The sequence below is a fragment of the Sorex fumeus genome, unplaced genomic scaffold (genome assembly GCF_029834395.1).
Source record: "Sorex fumeus unplaced genomic scaffold, SorFum_2.1 ptg000047l, whole genome shotgun sequence".
Lineage (NCBI taxonomy): Eukaryota > Metazoa > Chordata > Mammalia > Eulipotyphla > Soricidae > Sorex > Sorex fumeus.
This window is the reverse complement of record NW_026606104.1, coordinates 5,704,813-5,727,622: the sequence shown is the minus strand read 5'-3', so window position 1 is coordinate 5,727,622 and position 22,810 is coordinate 5,704,813. Positions and strand designations below refer to the sequence as shown.

The following is a 22,810-nucleotide window of genomic DNA, read 5'->3' as shown; positions in this document are numbered from 1 at the left end:
CGTAGGAACTTCACATCCCCAGGGAAGATAGGAGAGGGAACCTGGGATCCATATCGACTATGTTCGTTTCTCCAACACTTCACCGTTGGAGTCCAGGGGTTGCGGGAAGTCACAGGTCTCGCAGGACCAATGCCCCTGCCTTGGAGGGGAGAGCCAGCCAGTGCCTGCGTCTCTGGACTTGCTCCCTCTGGCGGCAGCCTGTGGGTGGTGCAGGAGCAAGGACTGGCCTGGAGCGCAGGCTCCAAGTGTGCGGGCGCTCTAAGTTTGATCCCCAGCAATTCTGTTCCCCTGAGCGCCTCCAGGTGTGACCTCATCCAGTGAACTGCACTGGAGCACTGTCCTCCCGTTGCTCATCGATTTGCTCGAGCGGGACCGGTAACATCTCCATTGTGAGACTTATTGTTACTGTGTTTGGCATATCGAATACGTCACAGATAGCTTGCCAGGCTTTGCGGTGCGGGCGAGATACTCTCAAGAGTGGCAGAGGAATCGAACCTGGCTTCGCTGGGCTGGCGCGCAAGGCAAACGCCCTACCGCTGTGCTATCGAAAGAACAAGCAAAATAAGCAAGGACTGATGTCACTTCAGTGGCACCGGCATCTGGCTTCTGGGGCTTCCACCTCTAGTTCACTTTTGTTTCCTGAATCCAGACAGAAAAATGAAGGGCCTCAGACCTGAGTCACAGTACAGGGGTGGCTGAGGCTTCTGCTTTGCACATGATCGACCCAGGTTCAATCCCCAGCCCCCTATATGGTCCCCCCATGCGCACCCAGAGCACCACAAGGAGTAATTCCTGAGTGCAGAGCCAGGAGTAACCCCTGGGTGTGGCCCCCAAAACAAACAAACAAACAAACAAAAAAAGATGAAAAAATAAAAAAAAAATGAAAGGCCTTAAGGACAGAGGAGTTGGGAGCTTTACCCAGCACCCTCAGTTTCCATCTGGAAACCTCCCGCCAATGTCCTCTCTGACCTTCTTCCTCCTGGAGGGAACAACTCCTTCATTTCTTTTATAACCTTGCCTTTTAAAATATACTTTTTTGGGGGGGAGGGAGAGAGGGAGGGAGCAAAAATATTTTTGGAGGGCTGGAGCAATAGCACAAAGGGTAGGGCGTTTGCCTTGCACGCGGCCAACCCGGGTTCGATTCCCAGCATCCCATATGGTTCCCTGAGCACCGCCAGGAGTAATTCCTGAGTGCAGAGCCAGGAATAACCCCTGTGCAATGCCAGGTGTGACCCAAAAAGAAAAAAAAAATTTTTTTGCAACATTTGTAAATATTTCAAGTAACTTTTTTTTTTTGGAGGGGGGAAGCCATACCTCAGGGTGTGCTGGGCCTACTCTGACCTCAGTACCTCAGTGGTGCAGGGGAGCCAGGGACAGTTCTGCAGAGACAGTATATGTCCAGCCCTTTGAGTCATTTCCCCAGCCTGAACCCAGCTTAAGGGTTGGTTTGTTTTTGTTCGGGGGCCACATCTGACATAAGGGGCCAAAGAAATATACAGAGGGCAAGGCACTTGCCTTGCACATAGTAGACCTAGGTTCCATTCCCAGCATTCATTTGGTCCCACTAAGCACTGCCAGAAGAAATTCCTGAGTGCAGAGCCCAGAGTTAACTCCTGAGCATTACTAGGTGTGACCTCAAAGCCAAAATAAAATAAAATAACCTCCAAAACGTAATCTACTCTTCCCACCCCCCCCCTTCACTCCCTTCCTTCCCTGCCCCTTCCGTTCTCTTTTCCCTTCCTGTCTCGTCCTCCCCTCCCATCCCCTCCCCTCATTTTTCCCCCTTAAGTCCCCACCCAGCAGTGCTCAAGGATTATTCCTGGCTTTGTGATCAGGGATAGTTCCTGGAGATCTCAGTACCTTTTGATTGAACCCGGGCCAGGCACCTGCCAGGCTTTCTTCCTTGACTACACTTGGAAGTGCTCAGGAGTGACCCCTGGTGGTGCTCAGGGTACCATGTACAGTACCTAGTAGCTAATCAGGATTTGTTTGCAAGAGCATGCAAGACAAATAAACGCCTTACCTCTGATCCAATCTCTCCAGCCCCCTATAATTTAAAAAAAAAAAAATAATATATATATATATATATATATATAGAGAGAGAGAGAGAGAGAGAGAGAGAGAGCCCGCCAGAGCGATATTACAGCAGGTTGGGTGCTTGCCTTGCACAGGGCCTAGTAGGGTTCCATCTCCGGCATCCCATATGGTCCCATGTGGTCTCCCCAGCCCCACCAGGAGTAATTGTTGAGGGCAGAGCCAGAAATAGGCCCTGAGCACGCTGGGTGTGGCCAAAATAAAAAGACAAATAAATAAACTATTGGGAGATGGGGCTGCTCCTGGCTCCGTTCTTGGGAATCAGCCTTGGCGGCTCTCGGCCCAAAGTCCAGGCTGCAGGGGGAGGACGGAGCACCTCTTGGTGCCTGGGACTGAACCCTGCCTGGCCCGCACGAGGCCCGCGCTCACCCCTGAGGCGCTCTCCCTCTGTGCACGTTGTTAAGTCATAGCGCCCCCTGGCGGCCATGTCTCCCCTCTGCTCTGCTGTCTAGAGCCCTGAGCTGAGCCAGACCCGCCAGGCAGGGAGCTGCTTTGCAAATTGCTCATCACACCCATAGACTAGGAGCTGTGAGATGAAACAGCCGGGAGGGCGCTTTCTTTGCGGGGGTTAGGGGGAAAGGTGAGGGGGGCTGACCCTGTTGGATCGATTGGCATCGCATTGCCAGGAGTTATCCCAGATCACAGAGTTGGGAGGAAGTTCTGAACACCACCAGAGGGCACCCATAAACCAAACACAATCTGAAACCCCAGGATTCTGGCTGCCACTAAGGGCTGAGTCTTCCCTGTCCCCCGCTCCTGTTCCTCTCAGGCCCGTCAGGGTGCCCTGGGTGCTCTCCTGCTTCCCTCCTCTGCACCTCTGGCTTCGGCTCTGGCCTTGCACCCTCCTCCAGTGTGGCCGCCCTGTCGTCTTCCCCATGCCCGTCTCTGGCACTAGATGTGGAGGTGCCCTTCCACAGGGCTGTAGGGCTCCCTCCCTGGGCACCTCGCTGCCTTGGGAGCAAGGGATTAAATTCCTCCCACTCTGTGTCTCTTTCAGCCCCTGGCTCCTCCCACCTCAGCCCACCGCTCAGGGCCGCGGGTGGTCAGCCACCAACATGGCCAGGAGCCCCCCCCCCCCCGCCCCCCGGGGACAGGCTGCAGATCAGTCTCTTTGAGTCCATGGCCACATTTATTTGACATCGATTTTTTTTCTTTTTTTTTCTTTTTGGGTCACACCTGGCGATGCACAGGGGTTACTCCTGGCTCTGCTCTCAGGAATTACCCCTGGCAGTGCACTCGGGGGACCCTATGGGATGCTGGGAATTGAACTGCCCTACCCGCTGTGCTATCGCTCCAGCCCCTTGACACTGATTCTTTATCTGGCATTTAGTAGATGCTCAGTAAGTGTCGCTGAAAAAAAATTAAGGGGAAACTGGAGCTAGAAGAGTGAACAATCTCATTCTAGGCCACAGAGCAGGGGTCCCACCTGATCTCCTCATGCCGCTGCCTCCCAGAGGGCCGCACCAGGGTGTGAGGGAAGGAAAAGACAAGAGGCAACATGCGACTTCCTCTCTCTGCTTGGCTGGTCACTCCTTGCCCTTGTCCCAGCAGGGTCTGACTAGCTGGGAGTGGAGGGTACACTGGCCCTGGGCCTTTTACGATGAGGCTGGGAAGGGGGAGAGAGAACACTGCTGTGGGAGAACTCATGGGCTTCCTCCTCCCTGGCTGAGCCCCTTTGGATTCTTTGCAGGAAGGAGAAGTTCTGTGAGAGTGTGAGCGCATGTCAGTGGGCGTGAAAGAGTGTGAGATTGTGTGTGACTGAGCATATGTGTGAGTATGAGAGACTGTGAACATAAATGTACAAGAGTGTGTGTATAGTGGGTGTGAACATATGTGACCATGTGTGTAGTGTGGGTGAGTGTATGTGATGGTGTGTGTGTGTAGTGTGGGTGCATGTTGATATATGTGACATGGTGTATAGTGTGGGTGTGGGTGAGTGTAACCCTTGCCTTAATGTGAGCCTCCCTCAGGCTCGCTGCCTGTGCCTCTCTTTTAAGGAGTCCCCACGTGAACCCCACTTCCCCCTGCCCCCTTCTGTCTTGGCCTCCCCCCAGGATTCTTGCTTCAGTGGGGTAGGGGGCAGTTGACGCTCTGCTCAGGACTAGAACACCAATAGATCCTCAAGTGGCCAGGATTTGAAACCTGCCCCACTGGCATGGCTGATCTTTCTCTCACCCCAGGCACCTCATACTGGTGGCTAGTGCCCACTATCCCCTGCCACCCCATGGTCTGGCTGCCACGGGAGGGCCTGCCACTGTCTTTAGGATGTGCAGTCCCATAACGTATTGTTTTTCGTTTTCATATTTTGGCCACACACACCAAGCTATGATCAGGGCTCTGTGCTCAAAAGTCACTCTTGGCAGTGCTTGGGGGACCCGGTAGGGTGATGGAATTAAACCTGGTCAGCCATGTGCAAGGCAAGTAGTGTCCTACATGCTATACTATCTCTCAGGCTCCAGAGGTATTGTTTTTAATTTCAGAATTTAGTTGTGATCTTGAAACACGAATTGATTTAGGAAGTCATTAGCAGGGCTAAAGAGAGAGTTCAGGGAATAAGGTGCTTGCCTTGGATTTGGCCAAACTTGGTTTGAGCTCCAGCTGTTCATGGTTCCTTCAGCACCTCCAGGTGTGGCCCAATCCCTGCCCTTCCCCTGCAAAACCAAGAAAGCACAGCAGATGGGGCATTTGGCTTGCACATGGCCGAGCTGGGTTTGATCCCCGGCATCCCGTATGGCCCCCAAGCACTGTCAGGAGTAACTACTGAGTGCAGAGCAAAGAGTAATCCCTGAGCATCACTGGATATGATAAAAAAGAAAAAAGGAAGCAGTCATTATCATTCCAAGTTCCTTTACCATCTGAGCAACATCTGGGAGAATCCTCAACTCCTCAAAGTCTGGGTAGATAGAGGTCTCAAAGTATAGGGTCCAGGCTGGAGCCGTAGTGAAGCAGGTGACAAGTTGGCCAGGAATAGGCCCTGTGCTCCCAAATAAAAAGTACAGTGTCCACGGGTTGAAGAGAGAAGACAGAACAAGCCTGAAATCCTGAGCTTAATCTCTGATGCCACCTGGGCACTGAGACAATCCTGACCAGCATAGAGTTTAGGTCCCAGTAAAAAAAATTGTTGGATCACAGGTCTAAGGAATGAACCCCGGGTGTGAGGGGCAAGAAGAATGTTAACACCTCTGTATTGTTGCTCCAGAGGGCCCAGTAACATTGTGAGACTTGTTACGAGTAACATTGTGAGACTTGTTACTGTGTTTGGCATAAGGAATAGTCAAGGTAGCTTGCCAGGCTTTACCCTGAGGGCAAGATACTCTCGGTAGCTTGCCAGGCTCTCCGAGAGGGGCGGAGGAGTGGAACTTGGGTCGGCCACGTGCAAGGCAAACGCCCTACCCGCTGTGCTATTGCTCCAGCCCTAACCTCTAACCTGGGCATTTGCATCTTCATGTCGCTTTTTTTTTCCTTTTTCTTTGGGGACACATTTTGGGGACACATCCAGCGGTGCTCAGGGATCACTCCTGATGGGACTCGGGGCTCTTTGTGATAACAGGGACCAAACCCCAGTCAGCCAGGTGCAATGCAAGCACCTTCCCTCTGTACTTTCTCACTCAGGCATCCAGGTCTTTAATAAGTACTTGTAACAGTCAGGACCAAGGACAGAACCCCCAGGGACAACCCCCAGAGCCGCCCTCCTCTCTCTCTCTCTCTCTCTGGTTTTTGGGCCACACCAGGCAGTGCTCAGGGGTTACTCCTGGTTCTGCACTCAGTAGTCACTCCTGGCTGTGCTTGGGGGGACCATATGAGATGCTGGGGATAGAACCGGGTCAGCTGTGTGCAAGGCAAGAGCCTTACCTGCTGTACTATCACTCTGACCCCGCCCTCACTTTCTTGAGGACATCTTTGTGGGTGCTCCAGAGTTTCGTTCGTTCCTTGGTTGTGGGGCCACACCCAGCAGTGTTCAGGGCTTATTCTTGGCTCTGTGATCAGGGTTCACTCCTGACTTGGGCTCGAACTCACGTTAGCACCCTGTAAGGCAGGCATCTTATCCATGTCATGTCTCTCTGGCCACTCTCCCGAGCATTATATCCAACCACTATGACAACCCATAGTGCTGGGATGTGTCCTGACTGCAGGGATATAAGCCGAAGAGGCCACAACCCCATATGAGCCAAGTGACCCAGGACAGAGAAGAGAACATCTTCTGTGGCTGTGCTTGGTGAGCGCCTGCACGCCAGACTGTGACTACAGGACTCCATTTCCCTGCACTTCGAGCACCTAAGGGTTTTATTTATTCATTTATTCATTTATTTATTTTTGTTTTGGGGGCCACACCTAACTGTGCTCAGGGCTTACTCCTGGCTCTGGGTTCTGGGGTCGCTCCTGGTAGTGCTCAGGGGACCACATGGTAAACCAGCGATGGAACTCAGGTCAGTCACATGGAAGGCCAACACCCTTCCTGCTGTGCTAGCACACTGGCCTCCAAGGCCTAAGTGTTTTAGACAGTCAGCCTGACTCTCTGTGGTGGCTGGGTTACACCTCTTCTCCTTCCCGCTCCCATAGCACGATCCCTGATCCCGCACTACCTCCACTTCCCACAGTCTTGTGTTCCTGTGAGGAGTCCCTGGGAGGCATCAGCTCCTTTGAGGCCACAGGGATGGTCCTCAGAGAAGCTCTGTACAAGGACCTTCTGGATAAGGACCTCCTATGTTCCTCTCGGAGGTACTGTTTCACCTCAGAATGAAGTTATGGGGATGAGGAAGTGCAACCCTCCCCTTTCACCGCATAGGTAAACTGAGGCATGGTTAGAGAAGTTATAGGATTCGCCGGAGTTAAAAGCATACCCAATCATATTTCCATGCAATCCACTGGGGAGAACGAGGGGGGTAGGGACAGGATCCCCTCCTCACCGTCCCCCACTTCCCTAGGGCACCCCCTCTAGGATCCCAGAGCATTTAAAGTGTTTTTGCAGCATCAGTCACCATTTAGGAAGCAAGAGAGGAGAGACCCCAAGAGAACAAATCTCCCAGACACAACTCCCAGGGGCCTCTGTCAGAGCCAAAAGGCAGATTGTGGGGATGAAAAAACAGGCCCCCCATACTCCCCATCTTTGGGGTCCCTACTGAGACCCCTGCAGCACACCAGCCACCTACCAGGTCTCCCTCCCACAGAGCATCAACCCCTGCCAGCGTCTCAGCCCCTGGGCCCAGTGGCCACCACACTCAGTGGCACCTGTGTCCACTAGGAGCGCCTCCAGCCAGCACAGTGCCCCTGTCCTGGGGCTCAGTCAATGCTGTAAGTTTGATCAAACTGAACTGAGCAGACATGCACCTCCCCCCCCCCCAAGTCCCAGGGAGTCCACTCTCCCTGACCAACTGCTGTGACCTTTTCGTTTGCTCCAGGCTCAGCTGGGGACCTCCAGAAAACCTCCCCCAGGGGCTGGAGTCACAGTGCAGTGGAAAGGGAGCTTTTCTTGTGTTTGGCCACCTAGGGTTTGGTCCCTCAGCGCCCAGTATGGTCCCTCAAGCCCACCAGGAATCATCCCTGAACACAGAGCCAGGGGTAAACCCTGAGCACTACCGGGTGTGGCTCCCAAACAACACACACACACACACACACACACACACACACACACACACACACACACAAAGAAGAGAAAAGAAAAAAGAAGAAAAAACAACGAACATGATCTGAAGTATCGTCCAGAGCTCACAGTATGTCTGAGCAGGTAGGTAGGTGGCCCTCGGGGAGCCGACTTTGCTAGTTTTGGCTAGTCTGGTGACCACCAGGGGCCGCCCTCCGCCCAAAATCCCGGGCGGGGAGGCCCAGGGGGGCCGGTCCCCGCCGAGAAGAGCGGGCGGGCGCGCGCACGCTTCAGTGCAGTGTCTCGGGTCAGTGCCCGCTGCTGCGCGCGCGTTCGTGTCCTGCCAGGAGGCTCCTCGAGACCCGTTGCACGTGCTATCTGCCCCGTCCAGCCTGCCAGCCGCCCCGAGGGTGTCCCTTCACCTGGCCCGTTTTCTGCGTTGCAGAAACAAGAGTCCCAGGGATGCACTAAGTGAGGCGAGCGGAGAAATCGGACACGGGCAGCCCCTCGGCAGGCTCTGGGCCCCGCGGCACGGTCCGCACGGGTCCCGCCCCGCGCGGGGCGGAGGCTGCGCCGGACGCTGCGCTCTAAGGGGTTAAGGCCTGCGTCCCGCCCCCTTCCCCGCCAGGCCGGCGGGAGTATGAATAGCCTCGCTCCCACTCCCGGCGCAGTCGCTCGGGTTTCTCCGCCCGCTCATTGTCCCCTGCGCTCGGCTCTCCCTCTCCTCCAAGAAGCTTCGCCAGCCGCGGGCTTCTCCCAGCGCCCCGCGCCTTGACGCCCCGCGCGGTGCATCCGTCGAGCAGGATGGAGGGCTGCCTGGGAGAGGAGTCTTTTCAGATGTGGGAGCTCAACCGGCGCCTGGAAGCCTATCTGGCCCGGGTCAAGGCGCTGGAGGAGCAGAATGAGGCGCTGAGCGCGGAGCTCGGGGGACTGCGGGCCCAGTCCGGGGACGCGTCCTGGCGTGCGCGCGCCGACGAGGAGCTGGCGGCCCTGCGCGCCCTGGTCGAGCAGCGCTGGCGAGAGAAGCACGTGGCCGAGGTGGCCCGCGACAACCTGGCCGAGGAGGTGGAGGGCGTGGCGGGCCGGTGGCAGCGCCAGCGCGAGGCCCGCGAGCGCGTCGAGGCGGCGGCGGCCCGCAGCCGGCGCGAGTTGGACGACGAGCAGCGCGCCCAGGGCTGGCTCCGCGCGCAGGTGGCCGAGCTGCAGGGCGAGCGCGAGGCCCTGCGCGCCGCGCACGACGAGGAGCGCGCGGGGCTGAACGCGCAGGCGGCGGCCCGCACCCCGTGCCGCCCCGCGCCGCCCCGCGCGCCCCCCGCGCCGGCCCCCGAGGTGGAGGAGCTGGCGCGACGGCTGGGCGAGGCGTGGCGCGGCGCGGTGCGCGGCTACCAGGAGCGCGTGGCCGACCTGGAAACGTCGCTGGGCCAGGCCCGCGAGCGGCTGGGCCGGGCCGTGCAGGGCGCCCGCGAGGGCCGCCTGGAGCTGCAGCAGCTCCGGGCCGAGCGCGGCGGCCTCCTGGAGCTCAGGGCGGCGCTGGAGCAGAGGGTGGACAGCCAGTGGCAGGAGCGGCTGCGGGCCACCGAGAAATTCCAGGTGAGCCGGGAGGGCGGGGCTACCGAACCGAGCACCCGCGGACCCCCCGGGGAAGAAGGCAGTGGGCAGTGCGGGGGGGGACATACTCCCCCCCACTCGGGCCAAAAATTGGGGTTTCGGGCCCCCCCGACGGGCCTGACGCTGGGGGCCCTCCCCTGATGGCCCTGCAGAATCTCCAAGTTCCCCGCACCCACCTCCCCCAGAGTGGTCTGCCGTCCTGTCTCCTCGGCCCCACGCCCACATTCCAGGGGCCAGGGACAGCTGTCCCCCCTCACGAGCAGATGTGACCAGCAGCTGAGAAAATAGCCCTCCCCGGTCTCCCTCCCCACGCTCCCCTTGCTGCAGAGATTCCAGAGCGTGTGGGCAGGGCAGGGGGCGGCCCCCAGCCAGGGCAGCGGGCAGCCCGACCTGCTGCTTGGCCCCGCGTGGGGCCCAGGCTCCTGCTGAATCATCTTGGCTTCCGCTGGCCCCGGGTTCCCTCTGGAAGCCATCTCCTCTGCGTCCTCCCGAGCACTTCCTGTGGGAACCAGATTCTGGCAGCATGTGTAACCTTTCATCAGCGTCCTCCGAGGAGGAGCTGGTGGGAGAGGGACTGGGGCCTTCTGGAAGGTTCCCCAGGGCCTTCTGAGGGCTGGGAGTGGGGTCTAACTGCCGCCTGCTACCCTGGCCTCTGTCACTCCACAGCTGGCTGTGGAGGGCCTGGAGCAGGAGAAGGAGAACCTGCAGAGACAGATTGCTCAGATCCTGGAAGGCCGGCAGCAGCTGGCCCACCTCAAGATGTCTCTCAGCCTGGAGGTGGCCACCTACAGGTACCCACGGGGCGCCCCTGCTGAGCCCGCAGCCACAGCCATTGGACACCCTGGGCTCCAGCTGGTCTGGTTCTCAAGGCTGTGACTTCCAGACAGACTTCATCTCACCTGGACCCCCCTGTGGGTTCAGAGCCTAGAACTGTTCTGTGCCCTGGAAACCACCCCCCCAACTCTGCCTCCAAACAGGGAGGGACTGGTGTGGACCCCACCTCCATCCAGCCCCCCTGATGGAAGGTGATCTTGTCTGAGAGAGGGGGATGTGCCAAGTGACACCCCAGGTCTGGGCACCTGTAAATGACCAGTGGTGGGAGTCTGCAGAGGGGTCCTTAGGGAGGGGCGTGTGTCCCCAGTTCACAGACTGGACATTTGAGGACAGCAGTCCCAGACGCCACAGGTCAACCAAGACTGGGGCCCTGAGACAGGTGGGGAGATCTGGAGAAGGGAGTGAAGGAAGGGGTCCCCCTCACTCAGGAGCATAAAGCTGCATGGGAGGGAGTACCCCACAGCCTGCCCTTTTAAGAGGTCCCCAGAGCAGCGGTCCACCTGCTGAGAGTGAGAGGAAGGGTCCTGGCAATCTTTTGAGGCACAAAAAGCATTTGCAGAGTGGGGAACTGGATTCCTTTGCTTTTTTTTTTGTCACTGAGCAGGGTCTGGGGGCAGGAGGGTGAGGGGGCAGGGAGGCTATCCCATGGGAACCGCCTGAGAATTCCCACTTCCCCCGGGAAGCCCCCTCCTCAGACCCTCCAGATGGCGCAGGGACAAAGACAGCATTACCATGAGAATCGACCCCACACGGGGGAGGATGAGGTCATCCCATCTCGCTGGGCTGGGAAGGGGCCCACCGTCTAGGGGACACACTCTGTGCATGGGAACCCGCAGCAGCCGTGGGCCGGGATGCTGTGTGTCAGGCGGCAGTGCCCCGGGCCTGAGGGCAGTGGACTAAGCCTCCTCCCTCCTGCCTCTCCCCAGGACCCTCCTAGAGGCGGAGAACGGCCGGCTGCAGCCTCCTGGCCTTGGGTCCAAGGCTGCTGTGTGCTTCCCAGGTAAGGAGGGTTGTGCCAGTCCATCCTCACTGCCTCTCAGCCCCGGGCTAGTCCCCTCCGGAGGGGCACTGGTCCTGCCTGCACCTTCACCCACCCGCCCTGCCAGTCAGTTGGAGACTCAGCAGACTCAGGGTGCCCGGGGGGTGGCAGCGGGAGCCTCCCTGCCTCAATGACCCGTTTCTCCTCTGCCTTTCCAGGCCCCAAGCTGGAGCTGCCTTTCCCTGAGACGCCAGGCGGCCGGCTCACGGGGCCTCTGCCCCCCAGCCTCAGCCCCTCCATCCTCTCCTCGCCCTTGCCTAACTCCCTCGACACGCCCAGGCCAGCTTTCCTGAAGAGCCAGGAATTCCTCCAGGCCCACACCCCGACCTTGGCCAGCACCCCCATCCCCCCCACCCCCCAGATCCCCTGCCCTGCTGCAGAGGCCCTGCTCGGAGCCCAGGGCGCCCCTCTCTCCCTGCTGCAGCCACAGTCACAGGTGGGCGAGCAACAGGCACCAGAGGCCCCACAGGCCGCGGTCTCTGCCAGCCGCCTGCCAGGACCAGAGGAGCCTGGGGGTGAGCCTCAGGAGGCCAGAGCAGGCCTGTCCCCCACACACTCCGCGGCCCCATCCCTCAGCCCGGATGCCCCCAGTGCAGAGGCCAGAGATGAAGAGCCCAGTGGGGTTAGTGTGTTCAGCAGGGTGCAGGAGGAAGGGGAAGGGCCGTTGTGGGAGCTGCCGGAGAAGGAAACAGTGCTGGAGGCCCAAAGGGCAAGCAGCCTACAGCGGGAAGTGTGGGGAGATGAGGGGGGGCTGGGCCTGAGGGAAACCGGGGACCCCCAGGAGCCCAGGGAAGAAGAGGCCACGGGGGCTCTGCAGCAGGAGACTCCGGGGAAAGAGGACCACGAGAGCCTGCGGTCCCCAGAGGAGGAGGAGGAAGAGGAGGATGAAGAACCACTGAGATTTTCAGATGGGCCCTTTGAAACACCGCAAAGTCTGGGAAATGACAGTGGGGAGCCGCCGGAATCCTTAGCAGAAAGGGATGGAGGAGGAACGAGTCCTCCAGAAAAAGGGACACACGAACACTTTCAGGAAACGCACATGTTTTCAGGAAACGAGGCCCCACCGGCACCGCTGCTTCTTGAGGAGGATGAAGAAGGAATCAGATCTCGTGAAAGTGATGGAGAGACACGCTGGGGTCCAGGGACGGAAATGCAAGAGGCAGGGAGGTCTCTGGAAGCGGAGAGCAGAGAGGCCTGGAGACAGCTCGAAGAGGGGAGTCAGGAGTTGCTGAACTGCCCAGAAGCCGAGAACCAGGAGGCTGATTTATCCGCAGACAAAGAGAATCAAGAGCCACCGAAGGAGGCGCTCGAAGATGCACCGCAGGAGACGTGGGGACCTGCAAAGGAGATGCAGGAGCCCCTCAGCACGCCCTCAGGTGGGGACCCAGAGACCTGGGCAGCGCTGGAGAAAGAGAAGCAAGAGCCACTGAGGGCTCCTGATGAGCAGAACCAGCAAGATGAGGGGGCTCTGGAGAGCGGGGCTGGGCAGCCGTCGGGGGTCCTGGGAGATGGCAGAGAGCAGGCGTGGACAGCAGAGCCACCGGCCTCTCCTGGGCAGGACTCGGAGCCACTGAACCCTCTTGAAGAAGTGACTCAGGAGTCGTGGTCCCAGGAAGAGGGGAGTGCAGAGACCGTGAGAGCCTCGGGAACGGAGACTCACGGACTGCTAGGGTCTGCGAGAGAAGAGCTGGGCATGGCTGCCCCTCCAGAAACACCAGAGCCCACGTGGCCTCGAGAAGACCTGAGTCAGGAGTCGGCAGAGCCTCTGGAGAAGGGAGCTGAAGACTCCCTAGGGTTTGTGGAGGAGAAGCAGCGGCCACAGAGAGCACAGGACGAGCAGAGCCAAGACTCCCTGAGCTCACCGGATGAGGCAGACGAGGAAGGGGCCGGGGGCCTGGCAGAGAAAGTGAGGCTGGAGCAGGAGGAGGAGCAGGAGTCACCTATGTGTCCACAGGAGAAACTGCTCCAGTCTGCAGCTGAGGATCTGCAGAGATGGGCAGATGGGGGCGGGAGAGAACAGGCAGCTTCAGGGAGGGCCGGAGCGGACAGTGATGATGAGCCGGACCTGGGCTTGAGGGAGAGCCCAGCAGGGAAGGAGTCTTTGGGGCAGGAAGGGGTGCTGCTGGCCACCGCAGGAGGCACCGGGCCCACTGAAGAGGGCCACCCCAGCAGCCCGGGACCCGAAGAGCAGGCCCCAGCCCAGGGCGCCCTCGGGGATGGAGGCGCTGAGGGGGCCCTGGGGGCCTCAGACCTGGCTGTTCCCCAGGAAGGGCCAGAGGGCGTAGGGCCAGTGTGGAGCAATGTAGAGGCTGCCCCGTGGGGCTGTCCACAGGTCACCTGGGGGGCAGAGGCAGCTATGGGGACCTCTGCTGTTGGAGAGGGCCAGGAGCAGGGGCTTGGCGACCTGGGGGATGCAGGTCACCAGGCCAGGGAGGAGGTGGGGGAGGAAGTTTCAGAGGAGGCGAGGCTACAAGTCGCGGAAGAAGCCAGGGAAGGTGTAGGGGCGACTCTGGAGTCGGGGTTCTCACCACCACTTGGGAGGGCCTGGGACCCCGCAGACACGCCCACGAGCTGGGAGGAGCCCATCCCTGGGCACCAGGAGCGGGGTGACACCCCTCAGCCCGGGCTCCCTGGGGACCAGGAGCAAAGTGACACCCCTCAGCCTGGGGTCCCTGGGGCAGTGATGAAAACTGCTGAGGCTGAACCCCCAAAGCCCCTGTCTCCCACTGAGGTCCCCCAAGACAGCCTCAAGCCCCAGCCCTGGGCAGAGGGAGGCCAGGAGGCCTATGGAGGGCTAGAGGACAAAGTGGGAGCTCTGGGGGTGGATGGTGAGCAGGAGCTGGGTTCTGGGGGGCTCCTGGAGGAGGAGGAGGAGGAGGAGAGCAGAGACGAGAGTGAGGCTGACGAGCTCAGCGAGACCCTGCCGGACTCCACCCCTCTAGGCCTCTACCAAGGCTCCCCAGCCTCCCCAGTCTGGGCCCCAGCTGGAGAGCAGAGGCCCTCCCCTCCGGGTGACACCCTGGAGGAGCAGCCCCCCACTGCCCTGGCCCATGAGGGCCTACAGAGCCAGCCTTGGGCGGAGGAGCAAGAGGAGGAAGGGGGCCGTGAGTCTGAGCTGTCAGAGGAGTTTGAGGACCTGGCCACTGAGGCCTCTCTCCTTCCTGGGGCCCCCCGGGGGCTCACAGACCCCCAGGAGCAGGGGTTCCCGAGGGAGCCTGCAGCCTGGGAGGGCGAGTCTGATGGGTTTGCTGATGAGGAGGAGAATGGGGAGGATGGAGAGGAGGACAGTGGGGAGGATAGAGGGGAGAATAGGGAGGATAGAGGGGACAGTGGGGAGGATAGAGGGGACAGTGGGGAGGATAGAGGGGACAGTGGGGAGGATAGAGAGGAGGATAGTGAGGAGGAGGGGGAAGAGGAGGAGGATAGAAAGGAGCTCGCAGCCTCTACTGGTGGCCCTGAGAGAGGATGCCCCCTAGAGTCTGGGGACAAGGACTTGGGTATCCCAGGGGACGCAGGCTGGGGGAACACTGAGACCTCGAGCTCTAAGGAGGACTCTGACTCTGTGCCCTCGGGGAAGGACCCCCTGCTCCTTCTCGGGGTGGGGCAGGTGGGCCTAGATGCGGGGATGCCTCTGGGGGTGAATGGCCAGGGCCCCAGCTTGCAGGAGGAGCTGGAGCACGTGAATGGGGGAGTGATGAACGGGCTGGAGCCAGCCGAGGAGGGTGGCCAGGGGAAACTGGGGACCACGATGGGGGATCAGCAGGGCCCCCTGGAGGAGGTGGCAGGCACCCTGAAGACCCCTTGGGCAGGGGCTACCCTGAATCTGGGCCCAGGGCAGTTCCTACAGTTTACCCAGGGGGAGGGGGAGGGCGACTCCTGGTCCTCCGGGGAGGACTGAAGCAGGTCTTGGCCCGGCCCTATGCAGGTCTGCACCCAACATGATCTCTTGACCCATGGCTTCTGTCTGAGGGGCCTGACCGGTCAAAGTGAAATGGAGTGTGGCCAGAGGACCGTTCCAGGCAGAGGGGACCCTGAGACTAGAGGCTGCCCCCAGATCCCACAGAGTGGTCTCACAGCACCTGAACCCCTAGAGTCAGCCCTGGCCCCTTCCCGACAGGTCAGCTGGCAAAGGCCAGACCTGGGGATGCCTGAGAGGTGTGGGGGGCGGGTCTTCCTGCCCCGTTCCTCCTGGGCTGTCTCTGATGTCAGTGACCCTCTGGGTGCACTGTGTTCTTTGTCTCCCCTGACCATTCCTGCCTGAATAAAGGAGTGTCCCCACTGCCAAGTCTGATTCTTCCTTTCCCAGTCCAGGGGTTGCCTGGGCTGCCGGGAGGGGCTGGGGTGTGGGGGGAGAGGAGGGAAAGGCAGCCCGTCCACTAGGGACCGGGCATGCAAGGGTGCTGCTTGTCTGGGGGCCAGTCCAGGTGACCTCAGCCTTAGAGCCACCCTGTCATCTGTCCCCAGTGATTATAGCCATTACCCACCCCATCCACCGTGTCCTCCCTGCAGGCCCCTCAGTGCCGCCAGTGTAATGAGCCCTTTTGCCCCCCAGACCCAAACAACTGTCTGGTCTGGTCAGTGATGTATGTGGACGAGGTGGGAGGGGCGGCAGGGTGCTTGCCCAAGTCAGGCTGTGTGGCTTCGGGCTAGTGATGAGCCTCTCTGGACCCTTGGTGAGGGACCCTAGGCCAGGAGAGAGAGCAGGAGGGACTGTGGAGGGGCTTCAGGCCTTGTCTCCCAGGAGTGTCTCTGAGAGGCTAGCAGCAGAGGGGCCAGTGCAGCAGGGCTCGGAGCAGAGTTAGGGTGCTTCCAACTAGGACCCTAAGGATGCACACCCAGCCACAGCTCTCTGACAACACCCCCCCATACACACACACACACACACACACACACACACACACACACACACACACACACATTCATTCTCTGGGTCCCTGGGTCAGGCTGGAAGCTCTGAAGTCAGGGTCCCCAAATAGAAACCGCTCCCAGCTCAGCAGCAGGGAAGCATCTGGTGACACCTCCCGCCAGCCCAGTGGGGGTGGGGGGTGCCGGACAAATGTGCAGGCCCTGGAGACAGTCTGTCAGGGATTAGGCCCTTCCGTCCTGCGGGGAATGCCACGCTGCTGTCCGGCCCCTCGGGCCTCCTTCCTGGCCCCACTGTCTCCTGGCCACTCCCTTCTCTGGCCAGAGGCCTTGGCTGCCCAGACCACCCCCCCCCCCCCCCCCCCCCCGTTTCCCAGTCACCCCACCCTGGGGGTCCTGGTTCCTGTGTCCTCACCCATCACCCCTTTCTTCCAACAAAGCCCCGGGCTCCCTCCCGCCCACACTGAGGAAGTGCTGAGCACCCAGGCCCTGGGGCACCCCTGCCTGGGAGAGGGACCAAGGACAGAGGCTCTGCCAAGCCTTCCCGGGATCTGGGCACCCATCCTGGCCCTCAAGGCACCCCACGCCAGCCCATTCTTCAAGCAAGGAGGGACATGCAGTGGACAGGCCGGCCTGGAGCCCAGGGTTTGTACCCCCAGCCAGGCAGGCGGCAAGGGCCCAGGGCTCTGGCTGGGGGCTTGTCTTTTACCACCCAAAGACTCAGCTGTTACTGCAAGCCCAGGGGACAAGGACTTCTGAGAAGAAACCATATTCAAAACCAGGAGAGGGCCAGAGAGAAAGGACGGCAGGGACATACATGGCTGACTGGGGCTCAATCCCGGCACCCCCAAGAGTGATCCCTCAGCACAGAGCCTCGAGTCCTGGGCACTGCCAGGTGTGGCTGAAAAACCAAAATATGTGAGAAAGGAATGGAATGGGAAGGAGGTGTAGGGTTGTGATCTGCTGTGGGGGGGGGGGGGGAGGTGAGTTTGCGGAGGGGGCGGCAGATTCTGATCTATGCACCTCTGGGCGCTGCAGAATCCAGGGGCACTCTAGTATCTCCAAGAGGAGTGGCCCCAGGGTGGAGGGTGGAGCTCAGGCAAGGGGACCAGGTAAGGGGAGCTTTTGGGCTGGGCAGGAGAGGACGGTAGGGAAGACACTTGCATTGCCACATTCAGCCCAGCTTTGCTCCCTGACCCCCCCTCCCCCATAGGGTCCCCTGAGCCCAGGAATGATTCCTGAGCACAGAACCAGGAGCAAGCCCTGAGCACCACTGGGTATGGTCCCTAACTTATTTATTTTATTTTCAAACATTGTTTAAGTATTTGGGGGCTCACTGGGCTACAGGGGCCCAGAGAGCTCCTCCTAGAGGGGAGACACCTGGGCAGGAACAGGACGGGCATCCCCAGAGCAGGGCGGGAGGATGGGGGTCTCCTCGGGAAGCGGAGTCCGGGCTGGTGCTGCAGTCAGTTGGGCTCCGGTCGCGCAGGATGAGGTCAGAGCAGGAAGCACTGGGGAGAGGAGTCCCCACAGGAGTCGCCGCCCACTCGGCCCCCAGCAGCAGGACCAGGGGGAGGTTATTCTGGGACCTCCTCCGGGTAAATATAGTCCGGGTGGGGGGCCGAGGTGGCTTCCTCGATTTGTTTGGGGCTCTTCCATATAAGGCCTGCAGGCTGCGGCGCCGCCGCCGCCGCCGGGGTGAGGTCAGAGCTGAGTCCGACTCTACCCGGCCTGATGCGGCCGCCTGCTGGGGCTCCGCGGCGGAAATCAAAGTCCAGCACTTGGGGCTCGGGCCTCTAGGGGCAGAGGGGCTTCTTAAAGGGGCCGCAGCCTCCGGCCTGCACTGGGCGGCCAGGCCGCGGAGTGCCGCGGCGGAGGGACCTCCCCCACCTCTCTCCCACACCTCCCAACCAGACCCCATCCTGCGCCCCTCCGGGGGCGACCAGCTGCTGCCCCTAGCCCCATAGGGTGCCAGCTGCCGCGGGCACGGCCGACAGGCGGGGCAGGAGGAATGCAGCTTTATTCGGGCTGGAATGTGCCCTCTGGGCGGTCTGAGGAAGGGCCGGGACTGCCCAAGCCCCCAACACTGGGAGCACTAGGGAAAGGTGGGTGACGGCCCCACCCCTGCTCCACAGCAAGATTCAGAGCCCAGCAAGCCGGGCAGGAAGCCAGGCCTGGGGACCCCCGGGGAGGCAGGGAAGAGAGGGCTTCCGGTGCAGACAGCTCAGGGGATAGATAAGCAGACCCTGGGCCCCCCAATCCTAGCCTGCAATAACCTACAATAACCAGAGAGGGGCTGGAGAGCACAGTGGGTTGGGTGCTGGCCTTGCGCACTGCAGTTCCATCTGCGGCACCCCATAGGGTCCCCTTGAGCCCACGGGAAGTGATCCCTGAGTGCAGAATCACTCAGGAGCAAGCTCTGAGCACTGCTGGGTGTGTCCACCGCAAAAAGTAGAAATAAAAAACGAAGGTGAGAGGCACATGGGAGAATGCAGGGCAGTCTAGGAATAGGGGGCCTAGGGGGCACAGAATGGGGACCCCGACCTGGGAGTTAGGACAAGGTGCTCTCTTCCCCTCTCATCCAGCACCCTGCGTCCACTTCACTCAGGCTGGACTCTGTCTGAAACGTGGGGCGCTGCCTCCTGCACCCCCAGTCCTTCCCCCTGCTGGGGTCGCCTGTGGGTGCCCTGCCCTCCTCTGCTCCCCTCGGGATCCTGGTCCTTAGACCCCAGCCCAGTTCTAGAGCTTTCTTCCTCTCTTCCAGACTTCTCATTCCTTCACAGACACCCCCGCTTTCCCCAACCCCCGGCTTTCAGCTGTGGTTCCAGAAATAAACTGGCAGGTGCGGTGGGTATGGGGGGCACTGTCTAGGAACTGGCAGCTGGTGGTCAGCTGTCTTGGGGACCCCAGGGAGGCCCTGGACCCCTCTGGAGTCTGGGGCTCATCCTCTGGCTTAGGAGGGACACCCCTCCCTGCTAGGTCCTCTCACCACTCGCCCTGCTTGCACCCGTGCCCCCCCTTTCCACTCCTCCTCTGCCCTTCACCTCCTTAGGGATCACTCCTGGCAGTGCTTGGGGGGCTGTGCTTGGGGGGCCCTACGCAATGTCGGAGCATCAAACCCGGGGTTGGCTGTGTGGTGGACTAAGGCCTGCACTATCTCTTGGGCCCCTCCGCTTCCTTTTCTCTCTCCTTTATCCAATTATTTGCTTCTCCTTTATTAGGAAACTATGTTGGAAGGAACTTCAATATGTCTCAGTGGGGAAACTGAGACAGAGTGACACACTATGTGAGTCATACCAAGAGTCCCTGGAAGCCACTTTTGGTTCCATAGAACAGGGGAAGGGGCTGTGAACCACTCCCCTTGGAAGCTCCCGTCACGGTGGTCTACGGTTCCCCTCAGTTAAGAAGAGGAGGGCAGGAGAGGAAAGACAGCAGGCAAGGCACGCGCCTCGCACATGACCAGTCCGTGTTCAATCAATCCCTGCATCCCACAGGGTTCCTGAGCCCCCCAGGAGTGACTGCTGAGCTCAGAGCTGGGAGAGAGCCCTGAGCACCACTGGGTGTGACTCAAAAGCCAAAACCAAAATCAAAAAAGGAAAATAGGGGGACTAGAGCGATAGGACAGTGGGCATTTGCCTTGCATGCGGCTGACCCGGGTTCGATTTCCAGCATCCCATATGGTCCCCCGAGCACCGCCAGGAGTGACTCTTGAGTGCAGAGCCAGGAGTAACCCCTGAGCATCGCCAGGTGTGACCTCCCCCCCCAAAAGAAAAGCAAATAAAAGTAAAGTAGGGGCCATGGAGACAGTGCAAAGGGCCAGAGAGCATGTCTGGTATGCATAGGATCCCCAGCACCCCATATATACTCCCACATGCTGCTGGCGTGGCTTTGGTTGCATGCTGGACCCAAGCACCAAACGAGTCAACCTAGCACCACTGGAAGTGGTCCCTGGTACCCCGGCACTGCCAGGGAGCCCCCAAAGACGAAGGGAGAATTATCAGAGTGGGTCAATGCTGAGGTGACAGCATGTGGGGGCCCAGTCAGAGCATGGCCCATCATGGGGGCATCCTCAGGCCCTGCCCTCTTCCCCGGAGGGGCCCCACCCCACACTCAGCCCAGCAGAGGGCCCAGTGCAGGAAAGCCCTCCACCCACAGGCCGGGTGCTGAGCATTTCTGGGAATCTTGGGGAGCTGCTGTGTCTGACAGGCAGGCCGCACAATGGGGCCCTTTCTCTGCTGTGCATGGACAGGCCCCCAGAGAGACCCGGCTGGAACAAAGGCCCAGTGAAGAGCCACACTGAGCTGGGTGGGACGGTGGAGAGTGCCGGAAGGAACAGGGAGATGGCAGGACACGGGTTGATGGCGACCCTGGGAGGTTCCTCTCACTGGGCCCTGACTTTTACCTGGGTAGGTCTCCCCATTCCACAGACACAGGGCCAGGGAGACCGGACAGTGGGGAAGAAGTTTGTCTTGGACACAGTCAACCTGGGTTCAATCTCCGACATCATATAGGGTCCCCTAAAGCTCGTCAGGAGTGATCCCTGAGCACAGAGCCAGGAGTCAGCCCTGAGCAATGCTGAGTGTGGCCCTCCCCACCCAAACCCATCCTAGACGCTGCCTACTCACAGGCCTTCCTCTCCAGGGAACGGGAACCTGGGAAGCCTATTCTAGACGTGTGAGACGGACACACATGGAAACATAGGTCAGGTCTATGTGTGCTCTGGAGGCGGAGGGCAACATGGTGTTCCTAACTCAGCTCTGGCCAATGGCCGTAGGGTTGATGGGCCAGTTCCCTTCCCTAAGAGAGGTCAGACACGCACACTCATGCACACACAGAGGCAAACATGGACACAAATACACGAGCACACACATGCACACACAGACAGACTCATGGACACAGATATACGAGCACACACAGACACACATACTCATTGGCACACTCAGGCACACACATGGCCAGGCTGGACTCTCCAGGGTGCTGCGTCATCCCTGGCCAGCTCTCCCTCCGCAGGAAGTCCCACAAAGCCAGGAGAAGCTTGGGTTTCCGGCCCGCAGCCCAGTAGGTGAGCAGGTCGGGGCGAGGATCAGGAAGGAGCTTCCCCTCCCTGCACCCCACTGCTGTGGCAGCTGGTGAGAAGGTGCTGATGACAGACCCCCTGTTAGCACCGGGAATCCCAGCCTGCCATCAAAAGTCCATCTCTACTTCCCCGAGAACCCCCAAACAGACACCCACCCCACTCTGCCTTTTCTTCCTCAGACTCTGCCTCCAAAGGTCCATGTTAGTCTTTTTTTTTAGTTTGATTTGGGGGTCACACCGGGGGTGCTTGGGGTCCTGGGGGCCAAGGCTCCCACATGCATGGCATGCCCTTCAACCTGTTGAGCCCCACCTGCTCCCAGTCTACTGCCACTCCAGCTAGATGCCTCAAAATTCCTAAACGTGTGATTGCAGAGTAGCTTAGGATAAAAATGGGGTCCACTCTGGCCCCATGACCACTGTCTTAGGAAACAATCTTATTCCCTGGCCTGGCTGAGCTATGAGGAGTGGGCACAAGTGGACCCGGAGAGCTTGGGAAAACACAGAACCACAGCAAGAGGTGGGGCTGGGAGGTCAGTGCTGTGGCTCAGAAACAGGGGCTTGGGGATTAAATTGAGAGAGGTCAAGAGGGTCAGAATGATAGTACAGCCAGAAGGGCATTTGCTTTGTTCATGGTTGACCGGGGCTCAATCCCTGGCATCCCATATGGTCCCCTGAGCAACACTAGGAATAATTCCTGCAGAGCCAGGAATAACCCCTGCACATTGGTGGGTGTGACTCAAAAAGAAAAAAAATATTGAGAGGCCATGAGCTGGAAAGATGCTCAGCCGGCTGGAGCATGCGCCGTTTGTGCAGGAGACCCAAGCTCAATCCCTTGCTCCGCCTGGACCCCAGAGTACCACTAGAACCAATCCCCAAGCACTGAGCCAGGAGAAGCCCTGAGCACTATCAGGTGCAAACCAAAAAACAAACCAAAAGAAATAAGCAAAATATGGAGAAGTTCCGCGAGCTGGTCTCAGAGAGAGCCTGGGCCTCTTCACACCACTCTCAGCTTTGCACTCTGTATCATCTCTTCATTTTAACAGGTTTTATTGACTTCTAGGAAAAGGAGTAACTGCCCATGTGGGGGCTGTCCGGGATAACTTAAAGGACCAGAGCTCAAGTTTCACAAGTGGGAGTCCCAGTTCCATTTCCAGCAGTGAATAGCCCCCAGCACCTCTGGGAATGGCCCTTAAGCACCAAGCTGGAAGTAGCCCTGAGCCCCATGGGATGTGGCCCCCAAGCAAACTTCCTATGTGGGTGAGCATGGTATAATGTGGCACAGGCATGATAATGCACACATGCTGTGTGCAAACGCGTGTGCCTATGAGTGTAAGTGTGAGACATAAGGTTCACCATGTGGCCAGAGAGATAGTACAGGGGCTAAGGCGGTTGGCATGTACCCCACCTGACTCAGGTTCCAACTGCCAGCATCACACAGGGTCTCCCAAGCCTAGCCAAGGGTTACTGCTGAGCCAGAGCCAGGAATAGCCCCAGGACAGGACAGCTGGGTGTGGTCCCCCATCAAAGAAAAGATTCACCCCATGAAGGAGGCAGTTTGCAAAATAAAGACATCATGAAGCCTGACCATAAGACACAAAAAGGCACAATTGTGAGCCCAGCAATAGGGTGCACAGACAACAGACACACCCAGCTCACTTATACACAGTCGGTCATTCTCTCCCCAGGTCTGGGAGTGACCTCATCATCCCGACCTC

At 59.4% G+C, this 22,810-nt stretch overlaps 1 protein-coding gene across 1 annotated transcript; it reads left to right on the top strand.

Annotated features, from left to right (window-relative positions):
* Nucleotides 1-8,377: 8,377 nt before the first annotated feature.
* On the top strand, nucleotides 8,378-15,233 carry NES (nestin). The gene is made up of 5 exons (XM_056122811.1): nucleotides 8,378-9,265; nucleotides 9,950-10,074; nucleotides 11,044-11,117; nucleotides 11,315-14,443; nucleotides 14,633-15,233. Exons 1-5 carry the CDS (start codon nucleotides 8,480-8,482, stop codon nucleotides 15,052-15,054), a joined length of 4,536 nt encoding a protein of 1,511 aa, XP_055978786.1. The 5' UTR covers nucleotides 8,378-8,479; the 3' UTR covers nucleotides 15,055-15,233.
* The last annotated feature ends 7,577 nt before the right edge of the window (nucleotides 15,234-22,810 follow it).